The sequence below is a fragment of the Lycorma delicatula genome, chromosome 10 (genome assembly GCF_047948215.1).
Source record: "Lycorma delicatula isolate Av1 chromosome 10, ASM4794821v1, whole genome shotgun sequence".
NCBI lineage: Eukaryota > Metazoa > Arthropoda > Insecta > Hemiptera > Fulgoridae > Lycorma > Lycorma delicatula.
In genome coordinates this window covers 117903173-117921695 of record NC_134464.1, presented here as the reverse complement: position 1 = coordinate 117921695, position 18523 = coordinate 117903173, and the positions used below count along the sequence as shown (strand labels likewise).

The window sequence follows — 18523 nt, the reverse complement described above, 5'->3', positions numbered from 1 at the left end:
GTTTGTTGGTCAGATTTTGGTTACATTAAGTAAGTTAATTTGCCGTTTCTGTCGTTATGTTTTCTTTATTGTTTTGTTGTTCGTGTTTTTGGTCTTTACATTTGTTTTACTTCATACTATGTTCTTTGTTCTTTTCAATTTAAGTTTGTTTTTCAGTTTTCCTATTATGTTTAATGTCCATTCTACTATCGGATAAGTAGCTTTCAATTTAATCGAATGAGCTTGTTTAAGACTTGTATAATGTCTGTATAATCCATTTAAGAGAAGTACACCGATGGAAATGTCATATGTAGCATTCGCGTGGGTGGAATCCTGACTGAGGCAAGATGAAATATTTCTTGAGACCTTAAAGATAACCTCCCGTAAGGGCTAGGTAGGGAGGAGGGTGTTTCAATTGGATCCGTCACGAGGTGGGTGTCTTTCCTTTCGGAGTCAGGATGATAACTCTGTATGTATGAAGTATAAAATTCCAAAAACCTTTTGAAGAATATTTAAACTGAAGAGGAATAGAGCAAAAGAACAAAAAACATACATCTCAATTTTAAGAGGTGGAAGTTGATTTATGGATAAACATTTTTTCTGGATATTTTATATCTGCATTGTAGATAACAAATTCACTTTAATAAAGCTTTCTCCAAAATGACTTTGAAGGAAATCGAAAATGGATTTTTCGCGATATCCTCGCATCCTTTCGATGAATTTTGAAAAAAAATAATACGATCGATTCCTCATTTATATAAATATTTAAACTCTGAAGAAAGTCGGTTCGGCCGATTCTGAGATATAAAGCCCGCTTTTAAATGGAAAGGGTAAGTAAGATTGTGATATACATTTTAAAGGGCATTGAAAAACAAAAAAAAATGACGTAAAATATTTGGACTACAACAACCCTAACAAAGATGGTGACCGTTTACTAACTTTCACAGTTTCAAAAATGGTTTACAGTACATAAGTAATGGTCTCATACCGAAAAGTAGATCGTTTGGAGGTAAGGAGCATTTGCTAAATTTAATTTTCTTTGTTTAACGATTGAAAATTTATTTAAGAACCCTCGTACTTTATGACTGAAAAATTGAACGTGCATCGAGTTACAACGAAGTTTGTTCTTAACTGACGACCGAGTGGACGTTGTCGACAACTTCTTGAACAAGCCAATAACGATGAAATATTCACGCTGAGAATCATGACGGGAGACGAAATCTGAGTTTACGGCTATGACGTGACAAAATTTCAATCATCATAATGGATCGGCAAAGGATCTACACGCCCCAAGAAATCACGTTAATCTCGATTGAATGTCAAAGTGATGCTCTCCGTTTCTTTCGATGTTAATGGAATTGTGCGTTTTGAATTTTGCCTCAAAGTGAAACAGTGAATCGGGAGTACTATCGTGGCGTTTTACAACGGTTACGTGAAAAAATCCTCAAAAAGAGACCGGAATTGTGGCGAGACAACTCACGGTTCCTTCAAAACGACAATGCGCCCGCACGCTCAGCTTTGTCAATTCGTCAGTTTTGTGCCAAAAATCAGACGACTGTCCTCCCTCAGCCTCCCTACTCGCCAGACCTGGTTCCTTGCGATTTTTTTCTTATTTCCGAAATAAAAATCAGTGATGAAAGGATGCCGTTTTGAGATTATTGATGACATTAAAGCAAATTCGTCACGGAGCTTAAAGGCCATTTCAAATGAAGCTATCCAGGACCGCTTCGCCAAGTGAAAACACAGCTGGGAAAAGGCTGTGAATAGGGGAGGAGAGTACTTTGAAGGGGACAAGGACCAATAATCTGTCAAATTAATAATAAAGATTAAAAAAATAAAGTTTGGTTATTTTCAGAACAGACCTCATGTACATATAGAATTTCCTCCTCCCACTTCTCTCTCTCTACACACACACACACATACACACACACACACACACACACACACACACACACACACACACACACACACACACACACATCTCTCTGAAAATTGTATGACACTGGTATCAAACATCCTATGCCAGGCTTACTAAGGAAATGAGAAGCGAATTGATTTTCTGATGGCTTCTTCACCGAGAGGAACATACAGTCGCAAATCTTCATGCAAAGCCCTTTGAAATGAAATAAACTTTCAGTTTTACAAGTAATATAATCACTGTTCATCACAGGCACTGGTCGTATAGACAATATTATTTTCAGACTAAGGTCTCTTACACATCAGGTGAGAAATAATTTTTGTAAAGCAACTACATTTTTTAAAATGAATTTGATGCTTAATAATTCGCTTTATTAAAATAAATGTTAAAAAATCACAGATGATATTATTTTATATGTCAAACTGTTTTTTTTTTTTTTTGGGGGGGGTACAAAATTTAATTTTATTTCATTATTAAAATGTATTTAAAAAAGATATCCTTTTTGACTGTTTTTAAACTAATTCGACTTTACTTCTGAACAAAAAAAAGCAAAAAGTTATTACTAATTGCTTAATCTTTTTTTTTCAATTTCCTCGCTTAAATCGGCATTTTTCGACATACAATTTTAAACAATCGCATATTTCACAAGTAACAGCTACTTCAATCAAAAATTGTTATTTTTAAACGTTAAAAGAAAAACTAAATTGTTAATTTTGATAGTGACATTATGAAGTAGTTCCATATTATGATAAAAAAAAATCTTAATAAAATTTGCGCATATTTAAATGAGAAAGCCTTCACTGATGTACTCTTCCTGTTTTCCGGGAAAATAAAAAAAGTGAAATTTGGCATACTTAATCCTAATGTAGTACTGTATATAAGAAAATAAAACAACGGCATTTAAAAAAAAAATGTTGTTCATTTTAAAATGCTGTTGTAAAATGCTGTTCAGCATTTTAAAAAAATTAGGGTTCAAATACAGAGATAGAAGAACAATTGCTAACATATACAGGAACCAAACAGCAACAGTAATAATTGAAGAACATAAAAAAGAAGCCGTAATAAGAAAGGGAGTCCGACAAGGATGTTCCCTATCTCCGTTACTTTTTAATCTTTACATGGAACTAGCAGTTAATGATGTTAAAGAACAATTTAGATTCGGAGTAACAGTACAAGGTGAAAAGATAAAGATGCTACGATTTGCTGATAATATAGTAATTCTAGCCGAGAGTAAAAAGGATTTAGAAGAAACAATGAACGGCATAGATGAAGTCCTACGCAAGAACTATCGCGTGAAAATAAACAAGAACAAAACAAAAGTAATGAAATGTAGTAGAAATAACAAAGATGAACCGCTGAATGTAAAAATAGGAGGAGAAAAGATTATGGAGGTAGAAGAATTTTGTTATTAGGGAAGTAGAATTACTAAAGATGGACGAAGCAGGACCTATCTAGTGCTAGTTAGCACTAGATAGGGAATCTTGGAGAGCTGCATCAAACCAGTCAAATGACTGGACAAAAAAAAAAAACAACGGCAAACAGCTACATTTTTTGTCTTTTTTCTAGTAAATTGCTAAAGGATAATTGCTAGTTTTTGGGAATGTGTGGACATATTTCATAGTAATTCGTGAATACGTATGAACGGGGTTAAAACCGTTACGTTACGGACCCAATCTACATAATTATTTTGATAATTCAGGATCTATTTTCGTATTAAGAATATGTTATTTATAGAATCTACAATATTTTTTTATTTTTTCATAATTTACGAGTAGTTTTATTTTTCCATTAAAACTCTTGATGAAATGCAATAAAACTAAAAATAAAAGAATAATTATATGCCGGATGCTGTTCAAAACCCCACAGAATTAGTTCTATTCGCTAACAGTATTTTTTAACCCTAACAGTTAATCGATATTGCATCTTAACCCACGGTGATCTTTTTTTTCAATTTAAAACATACCTACGTCAGGAGGATCAGTAGCATGCATAGCAATTAATAGGCAAGAAGGAAGGTAACTAACTATATATTAAATATTGAGATAACTACACTTTAGTGTTAACTACAAGTTGATGAAATTTATTAATAAGATTAATATTAGCCGATCTCTCTGGCAGAGTGGTGAAATTTTGTCTTTTCATCCGAAGGGTCTCGGGTTCGAATTCCGGTCAGGCGTGGCATTTTTCATATGTAGCAAAATTCAATTTCCATATTCCTACGTGCAACCTTTAAAACTTCTTTGGCACGTTAAAATGATACTATCGATGGACGGTACGAGCTAAGGCTTTTCAGAATTGTATTTTATTATTATTTTTTTAATAACTAATCTTTTTTTAATTTTCGCATGAAAATAATTTGAATATCACAATTACTTTACCTTATATTTCATAACATTATAAAACAATTCAATACTATGCAGTTATACACTAATGTTGATTTGGCCGTAAAATAATTTACTTAATATTTGCTTTTAAAAGATCTTCTGCTTAAGTTTTTCATAAGAAACTTAAATGCCTTCAAAGGAACTTCGATAACAAAATTTAAAACATAATCATTGAAATCGATTAATTTGGTAAAAATTAAAGGTTGAAAATTTATTAAAAAAAGATGGCCTACATACGAGTCGAAAGTATATATTTTTTTTAATATGATTAACAAATCGTTGATCCTAACAACTGATGCATACTAATTTAAACTAAAATTGAAATACTTTTCAATAATAAGTTTTATAAATTGGTTTTTTAAATAAAAAACTGAGTTTATAAACCCCGTCCTAAATATTAATAAAATAATACTTTTTTCAATTATTCTCTAGGTTTCAGATGTCGAAACGAGAATACAAACAGTAATGAACAAGTAACTTGAAGCCGACATCAGGAAAATGAGATTAAAATTTAAAAAATTGTTTCGGAAATTCTTATTACTAAGATTTTAATTCGATTTTTTATTTGCTAGTACCTGAGGTTTCGCACGCGTACTTGACGTGTAGCTTGAGCTTCTTGATCCTCGTTTGATCTTCAATCCTTTCGGCAGCTCTGGATGCTGCTTGAGGTTCAGTTTGCGGATTTTTCTGTAGTCTAATACTGAGAGAGTGAAATCGAAAATGAGGTGGAAAACGGGAAAAAAGGATGTAGCAGACGAAATGTTGGCACACACAACGGGATAAAGAACAAAACAATTGTACACCAATTTACGACTTTGTTTGTTTAATAACTTCGGAACTAAAAAAGTTATCAGTGCCGGGTAAAATGATTTTTGTAGCAAATTTTGAGGACTTTCAAAATATCTCATCCGTATTATATTTTGCGAGATATTCGCAAAAAAAAACCGCAAAGCCGGAACGTATAAATTTTGATTAAAGGGGTGGAAAAGGGTGTGAGGGTATTTTTTCAACTAGTTTGGAACTGTAACTGTGAAAACTTTCATCACGATCGGAATAAAACTGTAGATCTTTATAAGACACAAATATTCTTCTTTAAATCGATTTTTTTTTTTTCATTTTATCTAAAATTTGAATAGGTCAACAAAAAATTGCTGTCCAAATGAAATAAACTCAAAAAACGATTAACTGTTTTTATAAAAAAAATAAAAACAATTTTGAAAAATATCTAAAAAATTTGCTAATTGAGAATGAGCTGTGTGGTTTGCAAAAATAGCTTTCAAAATAATTTTATTCAATTTTCAATTGAAATACTTTAACTTAATGATATTTTATGGGAAACCAAATTAATCCAATGTGTCGTGTGTTAATCATCGTTTATAGTCTTATATGACGTTCGTTCCTTTTCAGTATCTGTTCACAATTACAAAGTTATACGTTTTTCTAATTTTAAATTTAAACAATTTTTTTTGAGGTGGCTCAAATGTGACTTCCACAGTTTATAAAACTATGTTGAGATTCTACATACATTAATATAATTTATTTATCTCGTGTTAAGGCGGTTTTATGAAAATTTTTTTCAATTATTAAAAAGTTAGTTTTTCCGCAATTTTAATGTGTTACATTTGATTTACAAAATTGATATTTATACACTCTATGAATTTTAATAAACCTTACATTAATGCGTTTGAAAGAACTTGATAACTTAATCGTTATCGTGTAATGATTATAACAAAAAATTTTATTTTGGCGGCAATTTTGAGGTGAACCCTACGGCCGATCGCGACCATTCGTGTATTTTTGTAATCGTCTAACAATGCTTAATTCGAATCCAAAATCAAAATTCGAGACAAAAAGGGTTCATACACATAAATATTGAATTCAATAATGGACTGTTCGTTCGTTGATAAAAAAATAACATACTTAACATATAGATTTTAATCTACAAAAATAAAAAATAAAATTTATAAAAATCGATATATTTAATGTTAGAGTATAATTTGAATAAAAAAAATATATATCGAATAGAGAATCACCTCTTTCTATGAATCATTTTAAAAATTAAGACAAATCTAATAAATAGTATTAAGAATAATAATCACCTTCAAAAACATTTAAAAAATTTTCCATTACACGATTATTAATTTATTAGGTATTACGGAAGTTAATAAATAAACTTTGTAATTTTGTTTTTAAGAATGCACAAAAAAGAATAATAATTAAATACAAAGCGTATAAAAAAACCTCTATATGACTTTTTGAATAAATTCACTAATTTTTAAAAAAGAAGGCAAAATCCCCACGTGATATTTATCCACCTTAAAAAAAATAATAATAAGTAAATTAAGCAAACAATACGTACAACAGAATTTCTTAGTAATTTTTTTTTTTATAGTGGGAGCGAATGACTAAATCGGAATCACCAAGAGTTTACCCCCTCCATAACTCCCCACTTGGTTTAACTTGGAGATGTCCTCGCTGACCTAACTCATTCTTCTCTTCTCGCTCCTTTATGCTTCTAACGTGAGTAGTTAGGAAGAGAGAGTTAGTGTATCAAATAAAGTTAATATATACACTATATATATATATATATATAGTAGCACATATATTGTGATAATATATGTATATATAAATACCAACAATATATATTCTATAAATCGCATGTGTTGAAAGATTTTTAAATTTGGAATGTCTACAACAACAGCTGATACTAGAACTTTGGTGAAAAGTAAGTTATTTAATAATTTGTTTTGTTTTTGTTATTATAATTAATTGTATATTAATTTTATTCATAAACTAAAATTATTCATAAACATAAAATAATAGTGAAGTTAAAAATACGATTTTTATACTACTGTTCTAATAATTAATATTTCTTAACTTTAAAAAGTAATAATATACAAAACGCATTTAATTGTTAAATAATTTTATTCATTTAAATGTTTATTAACACTTTTACAATTAATTACTATTTTATGGAATGAAATATTTTAATTGTAAAGAAACATAAATAAAACTAAAAACACAATTATCGAATCGACTTTTGAATGCAACACGTTATAACCAACATTTTTTATTACGATCAATTTATATATATAAAAGATTAATAAATAAATAAAAAAGGCAATAAAATACATATTAGTACTTCTTTTTTTTAATACGCTATTTTTTTATAAGTACTATCATTTTATTCTCTCTCCCGGTTAATTATAACGTACAAAAACACAACTCGAAAGTGACCAATACTTTTGTGAAAGTGTAAAAATTAGCCAATACAAATATATATTTAAAAAAAAAAGTTAGTCATAATTATTTAATTTTTTTTTAAACTACAGGTTTCTCAGTTTTCAAACAACATCATCAGGTCAGTGTGGAAAAATTGAATATAAACGAAATAATACAAGGCACACTTTAAAAAAATAATAATTCTTTAATTAAGTGTATGGTCGTACTAAATTATTTTTAATATGTTTTTTGATGTTTGATTTTATATACTATTAAATCTAAACCGATTTACACTAGTTAATAAATAAACATTATTAGTAGTATATAACTACTAAATTAGGTTTTCAAGTCAACATAAAAATTATTTCCTTTCTATAAAAAATTATTTAAGAAATAAAATAATAAATAAATACAAATAATAAACAGAAATGATTTATTCTTAATTCTACACATTAAATTCATTGTAGATTTACATTTTATACAAAGTACAAAAATTTTAATACACCCTTAGAATAATTCATTTAAAAAACCAATACCCCTCAAAGTAAACAATCTTGTTTGAAGTTCCAAAATAATTTCCACGAAAGTTTTGTAAATTCTTTAAAATTGTTTTTATAATATCTTATATTTTAATTTTTAAAATTTTCTTAGTAATTTTGATTCAATTTTATTTAAATTTTTATATTGAAACATTCGGCTAAGATCTAATCATAATATATAAATTTCAAAAAGACTTTTAGGGTCATTAAGAAAGGGCACCGAGCATAGTCATTAGAGAGCTCAAAGCATTTCTTGTTTACAATTGAAAATTCAATTTTTTTTTATTGTTGATTAATTTTCAACTAATTTTTTTTGACACATAACCAAATAGTTAATTTTTTTTAACGTGCGAAAAATGGTAAACGAAATATATATATATATATATATATATCTTTTTAATGAAAATTTATTTAAGGGTTCTCATACTTTAGTATCATCTTACATATACGTATATATATATATTTATATAGAAAATAAAATTTCGAGAGTCATTCATAATCAACGCCCAGCAAAAAATACTAAAGAAAACTTTGTATACACACTAAGAACGGATTTTTTTTTAAATTCCAATTCCGAACTTAAAAAGTTATGGAGTAACAATCAAATTCACTATTTTATTAAATTTCTCAGGTAACACAAGTAAAGATATTAACTTGATTTTTGGTGTGTAATCTTTATGCGAATATCTAAAAACCAATTGCTATTTTTTTTTAGAATTTCGACCTTGAAATAGGTGAAAAGTGTTAAAAACAATTACAAACAACAATTACAATTTTTCCCCATTTCCGATTATAGTAAACGAGGTATTCAGTAGATTTGGGTTGGTAAATACCCTTCAGAAAAATACCTAAAAATCACATCGGGTTTTTTTAATTTTTTTTTTTTTGAGGGGTGCGACGAAGTATAGCGTGGTGGCTCAACCAACACACCACTACCGTTGTACACTAGTGTATGTGCGACACGATTGCCTGCACCTGTCACCGGTTACTTGACTAAAACACATAAAAATTTAAAAAAATTGACCGCGAGTGGAAACTCAAGTAATCATATAGAGGGGTAGAAGTCGCGACAGGTACGTTTGTATATATATATATATATATATTTAAAAATTAATTATATATATATTAAATTTATATATTTTTAAATTTCAACTAATTAGTTGAAATTTAAAAAAAAATTCTTTTTTGTTTTTCAACCCCTATTTTCTTTCATAATTTCTTTTTTGGGATTAGAGAAGTGGGATTTGGGAAAGTTTTTACAGCTAAGTGCCCTTCCTGATGCCAATCTATTTTAGAATAAAAATTTTTAAAGAGTAAAAAATGCATATCCGGGATTTAAATTCAAAACTTCCGGTCAAAAACGAACTACCTCTTCGCTAAGAAGGTCGACAAATTACTTTTCCATTTTTTAAATTATATATTTAAAAAATTATTTAAACTAAAACATTAAATTGTTTAAACGTTTAGTTTTAATTATTCCTTTCTTGTTTTTGTTTTTATTGTACTTTCACATTATGGAATTAATAATATCTAAATACGAGATTACGCCTATTTATTTGGATGGAATAGTTTATTAGAAACCTCAATAGTGCCAACGGCATAGCTAAATTAAATATCTGACAAATCATGCTTACGTATTAGTTCAATCGTGGACTTTAGTAAATTACATGATACTTACTTATAGGATATATATATATATATATATATATATATATATATATATATATTTTTAGGATATATATACATTTTTTTTTAGGATATATATATATATATTTTATAGGATATATATATATATATATATTCAAACTTTTTTCGGAAAATTTTGAATTTTCAAAAGCTAATTTTTATATTTACTTTAGGTCCTAAAGATTACCAATCAATATAAATTAACAATAATACTTTTAAATAACATATAATTATATTGACTTTGATAAATGTGGTGTTTTTCAATTTCTTTTAGAATGGATAGATTCAATAACATGAAAGAGGCCTTTTTTTTTGATTGAAGTATCTCCATAAAAATTAAAGCGTTAACAATACTATGTAAGAAATCGTGATAAAATCATACGAAAAATTATTTTTTTTTACGCTTTTACATTAATTTTTAAATACTTCAACTTAAATGAAATAAAGTAAATGTCTGGCAAAATATTGATTCTCAACAAAGAAGATTTCACTTTCAAAAACATCTTGAAAACTACAACAGTTTTTATATAGTAAAAACCAAAATAACTGAATAAAATTTTGATTTTATTACCGTTTTCTTAAATTTATTTTATTTCATTTATTAAGATTTTACGCATTCTAGTTAGTACAAGTATTTTAACGAAAGGAAGGTGAAATGGGATGATATAGTAGGTGAAAAAATTCCAAATTTTCCAGGAATTGAAATTTCTTTTGATAAATTACGGTGAAATCTCTATAAATAATTTAGTATTCTAAAAAAAAATTTGTCAAGTTTTGTTTTAAAAGAAAACTAATTAACAAATACAAAGGGGAAGAGAGTATTTTATAAAATAATTTTTATTAAATTTCAGATTGAAAAATGGAGATATTTAATTCGACCAGCTTTAATATATATTTTAATATACATTCAAGCGTTTTTTTTAACGGATTTCCAAATAATTTGTATAAATCGCTACTGCGCCTGGTCAGATTTCCTAAGGGCATGTCGGGGAAGAAGGAACCAACTTTTCTTTACTTTTTGGAGTCACCAGAAGCATGATTCTGCAGTGTTTATATACTTATGTATGTATGTATAGGATTTTTTCGTCCGCTTTACCGGACGCAAATCTTAACAGATTTTGACGAAACTTAATGGGGTGATGTAAACCTATCAGGAATAGAACCCTGTTGATTTACAAGCAAATCGGTTACAGGAACCAGAATTAGAGGTAAAAAAGTGGGTTTTATGATAATGTAAATTTTATTATAAAAATCATAACAGCAGTAAAAAATATTCTTTCTTTCTAAAAATTGAAATCTGCACTTGTAATGCACATACTGCGACAGACGGTTTTATTAATATAACCGATTTTAATTTTTCTGATTTCATTTTACGAGTATTTTGTACAAGAAGTTCCTCTGATAGTTACGTAGTAAGTTTTTTTCACATAAAACGTGAAAACTACAAAATAACTTTTGAAAAAAATTGCATTGTTTATACATATATATATTTTTTGTGTTTTTTTTGATGGATTAATTCACCACAAAATTTTTGAAAATCATGCATGTGGGAATATGAAAATGCAATTTTGTAACATATGAAAAATACCATGCGTGACCGGAATTTAAACCCAAGACGCCCGGATGAAAGGCAGAGACGGTACCACTCAGCCATGAATATCGGCACATTTTGAAATACATTTTTATTTGTTTACCATCCTCATCTTTACGTAATAATATTATAGTGTAATGATGTAAATTGTTTTAACACTCAAACATTTTTATGTAGAATTTCAAGAGGACCGGTTAAATTTTGACTTCATGTAAATGTAAAATAGTAGTTAAATATTTTTAACTACTATTTTATATTTACAAGGTCTTTAAAAACTTCTCTTAAATTAATGTCAATGCAAGTGCATAAACTTAGAACAAATAATAAAAATGTTCTCGCATTCCAGAGAGCCTTACCTCATACTCTTTTGAAATAGAAGTTTCTGTCTATAATTTCTCTACATTACTTCATTAACTTTTATCAAAATATACGTTTTTTTTGTAAATCTAAAGATTACATTTTTCCCTGACGTTTCGTTTTTTTATACATAGTCTTTCCTACATTAAAATAATGACGTCATGACACACACTAGAGTAAAAACTACATAAATTTAAACACAAGTAATTTTGTAATCCGTCTTTACATTTCAGTATTTTGAAATCAGTGCCAAACTTAGTAAGTTTCTGATAGTTGCATTTAATTTTGAGTCGATTTCATAATTAAAATCTGTTTCTATTTTAGCATTATTTTTTTCAAAAACGTTTATAAAATAAATTGATGTTTCTTATAAATAGTAAAATATCTTTTCTATATTTTTATAATAATATATTTCGGTTATCCGATAAAGAATAGATTTCCAATGTGCGATAGAACGATGAACATTCATGACAAAATAATTTTAAAACTAAGTTTGATCAGTTTCATAAAAAAAATTAGGTGAATGATTACGATGATAAATATAAATAAAACAAAACAATAATGACAAAATAAATGAACAAACATTTTTGTGTATTTAAAAGACTCAGCTGTTTTTATGTACACAAAGCCTTCTCTTATTTTCATTTTTTTCCTTATTGTTTAAATAAGAAATTAAATAAAATATAAAAAAAAAATGTTGATCTTTTTAAATGCGTAATGTATTATATGTATTCGCAGTATTGCCCGTCTTTGTAAACAATAATCAAAGTACGTTTTTATGCAAAGATCATGTAATAATCAAAGAAAGCATATGTTATTATTTAATGAAATAATAACAACAGATGGAAATATACCATAAAATTATTACATTTAATAATTAATTAAGCCTTCATTTAAATATAAATAATTATTTTTAAAAAAATGGAACCGACGTTCATTGGCACGTAAATAGAGTTATAAGATTCCCACTTCCCTACCGATGCTGTAGATTATACACTTGTATAATGTCCATTTCGACCGAATGGTTTAAGACGAGATATCTCGATTATTGATGATTTTATTATCGGTGTTATAGATCTTGTGTAGAAACTCACATTACCTGCTTTTCAAAAGACGATATAACATCATTTAACGTGATGCATACACATAGAATATCAGGATTCCCACTATCACTACCTACCCACCGGACGGCGAAAAAAATTTTTTGTCAATCTTCAGACCAATGTTTTGAGTTTAAAAAGTTTTTCAACATTATGGTACCACCGCGAAAAGCAGCTGCATCGATTGCAACAAGCTTTATTTCGATCGGATTAATAGGAAAAAAGGTTATGCGCGAACATACATAAAAAGAAAAATATACAGGCCGAATTCATAACCTCCTTTTTTGAAGTCTGTTAAAAAATTTATGTAAACAATCCAAAGCTGTATTCAAAGGTTGTTTGACCTTGTCTGAGTCTGAGGAACCCCATTTACAGGCGGAATGTCGGACTCGCTAACAGGTTCCACTAGATGTTATTAAAGATGCATATGTATGCCTGCGCCCTACAGACCAAACCTCATATCTCACCGATTCCCCCTCCCGAGGTCGGGTTCACAATTAAGCATTGCACCTCCCCGGTAGGTGCCTTCGGGCTAGAGGGTGTGCTTCAGCACCGACATCCATCCACGCAAGCGCAGATGAACGACGGCTCCGCAGAAAGCTGTCTTTCATCCTCCGACCCTCCGATCATGTTCTTCCGTGTCGGTCTGAGAACTTTGTATTGTGGTATTCTCTAGAAAATTCACCTGGAAGTATCCATCAATCAGTTCCTCCCTTCCCGGACTTTAGTTTGCAGGACCCCTACCGCGAATCCTGCGACTCTTTCAAAGTGATACTGGCTTTTCAACGTAGTGTCTATTATGTCATTAACCATAATCTGCCCCGTGTCTGCAACGCAGTGGTGACGTTGCTCCTACCACCTTGAGCACTGAAAAATGACATATTCAGGAGTGTCAACTTCTTGGCAGTATGGGAACAGAGGATCCTTCTCCCTTCTCCTTCCATGTAGATAGGAGCGGAAGGTCCCGTGTCTGGTCAGGAATTGGGCGAGCCAGAACCCCAGCTCACCCAAAATCCCTCCCGGCCTGTAGCTCTGTACATGGAATCAAGCGGTGCATCCACCTTTACTCTCCGGAAAAGGTTGTTTGGCAATGCGATAGGTCTACTATTTTGCTAAACTTTAAATCTCAATTTCTCATACAAAATTTTGCATATGATTTTACATCACCTGCGTACGATTTTTTCTAAATTAATTTAAAAATATAAACGACTTTTTTTCAGTTTAAAGCATTTCAGATTATGACAATTTAGAAAATAAATAATAAAACAATATATTTTTGGTGATTAATTTTTGCCACCTTCAGATTGGTACATAGGAATATAGCGTGAAAATTTGTAGGATACGAAAAATGTCAAACCTGAGCGAGATTTGAACCAGAGAATTGGCCTCATATATATGGGAGACCCCATATGGGAGGCCATATTTCTCCAAAATTATGGGAGGCGACCTTTTTCTCCAGATCCAATTGATCTCAATTATCGATAAACACATGTTAGAAATAATTTCACATTTAATCTATACGAATCTATGAAATTTTTCTCTTTTATTCAAGCAGTTTCAAGTCTCGTTAACTAGGTTGTATTATACTGCGGTTAAAATAATTCGCAAGAAATCCTCAAAATTGCACAACTTTTATTTTTTTTAATAATCCAAACCAACTCAAATATTCCAAGAATCGGCACGGATAAAAAAAATATAATACCGGGTCCGTTACATTACAGTAAGATCTATATACTTAAAAGATTGTTGGTTTGAACCCCAATTAGGGTTGCCATTTCTCATTACACTAAAAATATTCAGCTTACCCCATATGTAAAAGTAAAGGTCCCATTTGCTAAGTATTATTACTAGTTGATTTAAGGTATGTACACTACTGACAAAAACAGAACGCAACTATGATGGCCAACGAAAGCTGTAAACTATTTAGCCATTATAAAGAATTGTATTGCGCCCACAGTTGCTTTTTTATACCGATCGACTAATCAAGACCGCTCCTCAGTCTTTACACAAATTTGAGAGTTCTTATAAAAATGTTTTTCCCTTAAGATAGTAAATCATCCAATTAAAATTTGATATACCTCTATCTTAAATCAGAATAGCTCAGTAGTACAAAATTTTCTTTCTGATCTAATTGTAAACGATTCGAATTCAGTAATATGATTAAAATGTTTGACTTTATGGGTTGTAATGAGTACTTCATTCTTATTAATGTAAGGAAAATTATACATGAACGGGTGTTTTAGAAGTAATATTAATTTCTTTTTTATCACTGGCAAGGAAAAGTATTATGAAATAAGTGTGATTTATATTCCTCAGTCTTATAACTATGACTTTTTGAGGTATCTCCCCATAAAAATAAAGTGATTTTGTTCACGGGACTTCTTTAACTTTTATATTTGAATCAATATTCACTAAAAAAATTCACGACCAGAAAAATATTAATTATAATATTTATTTTTTAACCAGCAGATTTTCATCAAGAAAATACTATTTTAAAGATAATCTTGTCATTACATTACGTTCATCTCTGGACCAATCCGGTGGATTACACAAATACAAACTCAACATAACCTCAAATTGATATTGCCTGTTGTCAACCTTAAATTGAACGTAACTGAAAATCAACTCAATTTATCTTCATCAAATTTTCTCATGCATTACTTCAATTACATTATTAAAGCATATCTAAATTGCAAACAAATTGATTTACTAGTTTTTGGAGATTTTCGCGCCAAAGTATTTTATACATGAATGGTATTTTCGTAATCCTCATACCTAAAAACGTAAAGAAAATTCAATTTCACACTCCAATCCCACTGAGCGACCGAAAGTAACATCGTACTTTTCTTCGAAAAGTTGGTAATAAGTATCCATTTTAATATTGCAATTATTAATCCTAAATTGTAACTTATATTTTTCGATAGAGGTCATAGAAAATAATTATGCAATGAATTCTACCTTATATTTTTTGATGAGTTTGTAAATTATGATCGGTTGTCTTTCTGATGCTGATTTTTTCCCCTGAGTCGTAAGAGATTTCCTTAATGGTAGTTCTTCAGATTAATACTTAATAAGTGTATGTAGGCTTGTTTTGTTTTTCTCTTTTTATTTTCTTTCTAGAGCCTTTCAAGGGATATTGTGGTGTTCAGTAGATTTTATTTTTTACATAATTTATTGAGCATTTTTTGCACTTCAGTTGTAAATAATCTTATATTTTATTTAAATTTTTTAGGATGTACTGTAATACATTATTTAGATGGTACAGTAATATGATTTTATTTTTATTTTTTAAAGTCTGATAGCGGTGTAATTATATTGTAATATATGCATTGTAATTTGTAATGATTGGAGGTAATTTTATTATGTAGTGAATTACTCATGAATAAATAGTTTAATTAATTAACTTTTAATAATGATAATTTTTTTTAAATTATTAATATTAAAATAATACTTTTTCTAATATTAAATAAACTGACCCTACAGTTATTCATTTATATCTATTTAACATGTTTCCAATGAAAAAATAATCTCGGGAAACAATTTTTATATAAAGCGCAAAAATTAAAGGTATAAAATGTAATTATTATATTATTTTATTGAGCAAAGTAATTAATGGGCATTAAAATGTGAAAAAAAAATTTCTTTTAGTTAATATATTAGTACTTAACAATTATTTGTTTTATTATACACGGTAATAAACAGTATAAAACTACCCGTGCAACATTTTTAATTACGTTATGACCTAAAAGTACGTCATCATGCCCACAGGTTTTTTTTACATAAATGTCAAGATGTAATGTCATATTTCTTAGTTCGGGTACAACATCGATCGTTATATAACCGTGCACGGTTTCAAACCGGAGTAAAGAACTAGCTGGTATTCCTAACTACGAGTATTATTAGCTTAATACAATATAAAACCCCTACCAGGGTCTTATAGTTAAAATAACATAACTGAGAATCATTTCGGTTATGCTGGCCTGATGATTAGACCTTTAAATGATAATTTACAACTAATATAAGAATTAAGTAAGTTTAATTAAATAATAGATTATAAATTTAAAAAAATATTTTTAAATTCAGTTTATCCACTCCTTCAAGCAGCGACATTACGCTAGTCAGTCTAGCGTAATGTCTAAAAATTGGATTCGTGACTAGGACTCGAGTAAAAATTCATTATAACTATTACATCCCTTAAATAAATAATTAAATAGTTAAATTTGTAAAAATTTAATTATCGAGCTTCGTACGCAAAAAACACGGTTTTACTTTTTGCATCATCAAATTTATAGTCAACTGAATAATTGTCAAACATTGATAATAATTATTAAATATAGTTATTATGATAGTTATTATTAAAAAAATATATTTTGTTTTACTTTTTATTCACCCACAACAGTTCTTCCATTATCCGTCGTTGAATAGCAGCTATTAAATAAAAATTTCTGATCGGTCATTTTGAATATCTAATTTATAAAAATTACAATACGTAAATTAAGCGTGAAACCCGACATAAATTTTGCATACTATGTGTTTCGTAATTTAAAATATAGCCTTCGCCATCAATGTTCATTCCTTTGTAAAACAGTCATAAATGTTAGTACATTAAACTTTAAATATTTCAGTGTTTTGATCGTTGTCTTTACTGTTTGTAGAACTGATCGCCTGAACGATGAATAGCTTTTTAGTTTAACAATGCGTACAATGTATTGTATAATAAAAAACAATATTAATAAATACTGAATAAATAAATAAATCATAAAGTTAAAATTTTATTAATTTACAAATTTAAAATAAAAATTTATATATTAAAACATAATGTTATTATTTCTATATTATTATTATCACGCGATAAAAGTATATTTATAGGGTTAAATGTATAACAGCGAAGGTTATAACGTTTGCATGGTTATATATCCTATAATTTTATAATTATTTTTAATATTACGCGGACTGTATTGATGATTATGACAGGAAAGGCAAAACGGTTGATCAAGTCTGTAGGCTCAGACTGGTACTTTCGGAAATTCAGTTGACACTGAAGACCGGTGATACTTGTTTTGCTAGATTTAAACTGTTCTATACATTTATAAACTATTCATCTATTTGAACAAGCGCGAGTGAATTTCGGTTAGTTTTACATCATCAGGGAATAAAAATTCTAATTACACCACGCTGTTTTTCCACGGTGAATGTTTCTAGCTGATCCGACAATTAAAAAAAAAAAGAAAAAAAAGTTATTTAAAAGGAAATTATTTTCGAACAGCTGATATTTATTATGTTAGGTATGTCAACTTGAACGTCATACAAATTCAGTTTATTTTATTAAATAATTTTTCAATCGTTTCATTTTTTCGATCGATGACCAATTCTCGTATTATCCCGGTTTAATAAACTGCACTTCCGGTTAATCCATTTTCTACAATCCGAACTACATATAGTTCTATCAAGTCCAGATAAACGGGGCACTATGTAGAATAAATAATGTTCAGTTAGTAAGCGTATACATGAAATTAATTTCTTAGTAAATATATCCACTTTCTATGCGATTAATAAAGCTGAAAATCACTTGGTATAAAATACACACTTCATAGAGGAAATGTTACACGTACATACATAACAAAATGTAAACATAAAACTAATACAGTTTCTTTAGTACGCAGACTTTATGTAAGAGATATAGTAGTGAAGGTCAACTAAACTTTCGTTAACAAAATTACACTCGTATTTATACGCGGTATCTTTGT

At 28.9% G+C, this 18523-nt stretch overlaps 1 protein-coding gene across 1 annotated transcript in view; it reads left to right on the top strand.

The window, feature by feature from the left end:
* Positions 1–6776: 6776 nt before the first annotated feature.
* The window catches only part of LOC142331054 (fatty acyl-CoA reductase wat-like), a 64880-nt gene continuing 53133 nt past the window's right edge, over positions 6777–18523 (top strand). The window contains exon 1 of the mRNA XM_075376690.1: positions 6777–7006. Within this exon, the coding sequence (XP_075232805.1) occupies positions 6967–7006 (40 nt within the window). The 5' untranslated portion in view covers positions 6777–6966. The remainder of the gene's footprint in view (positions 7007–18523) is intronic.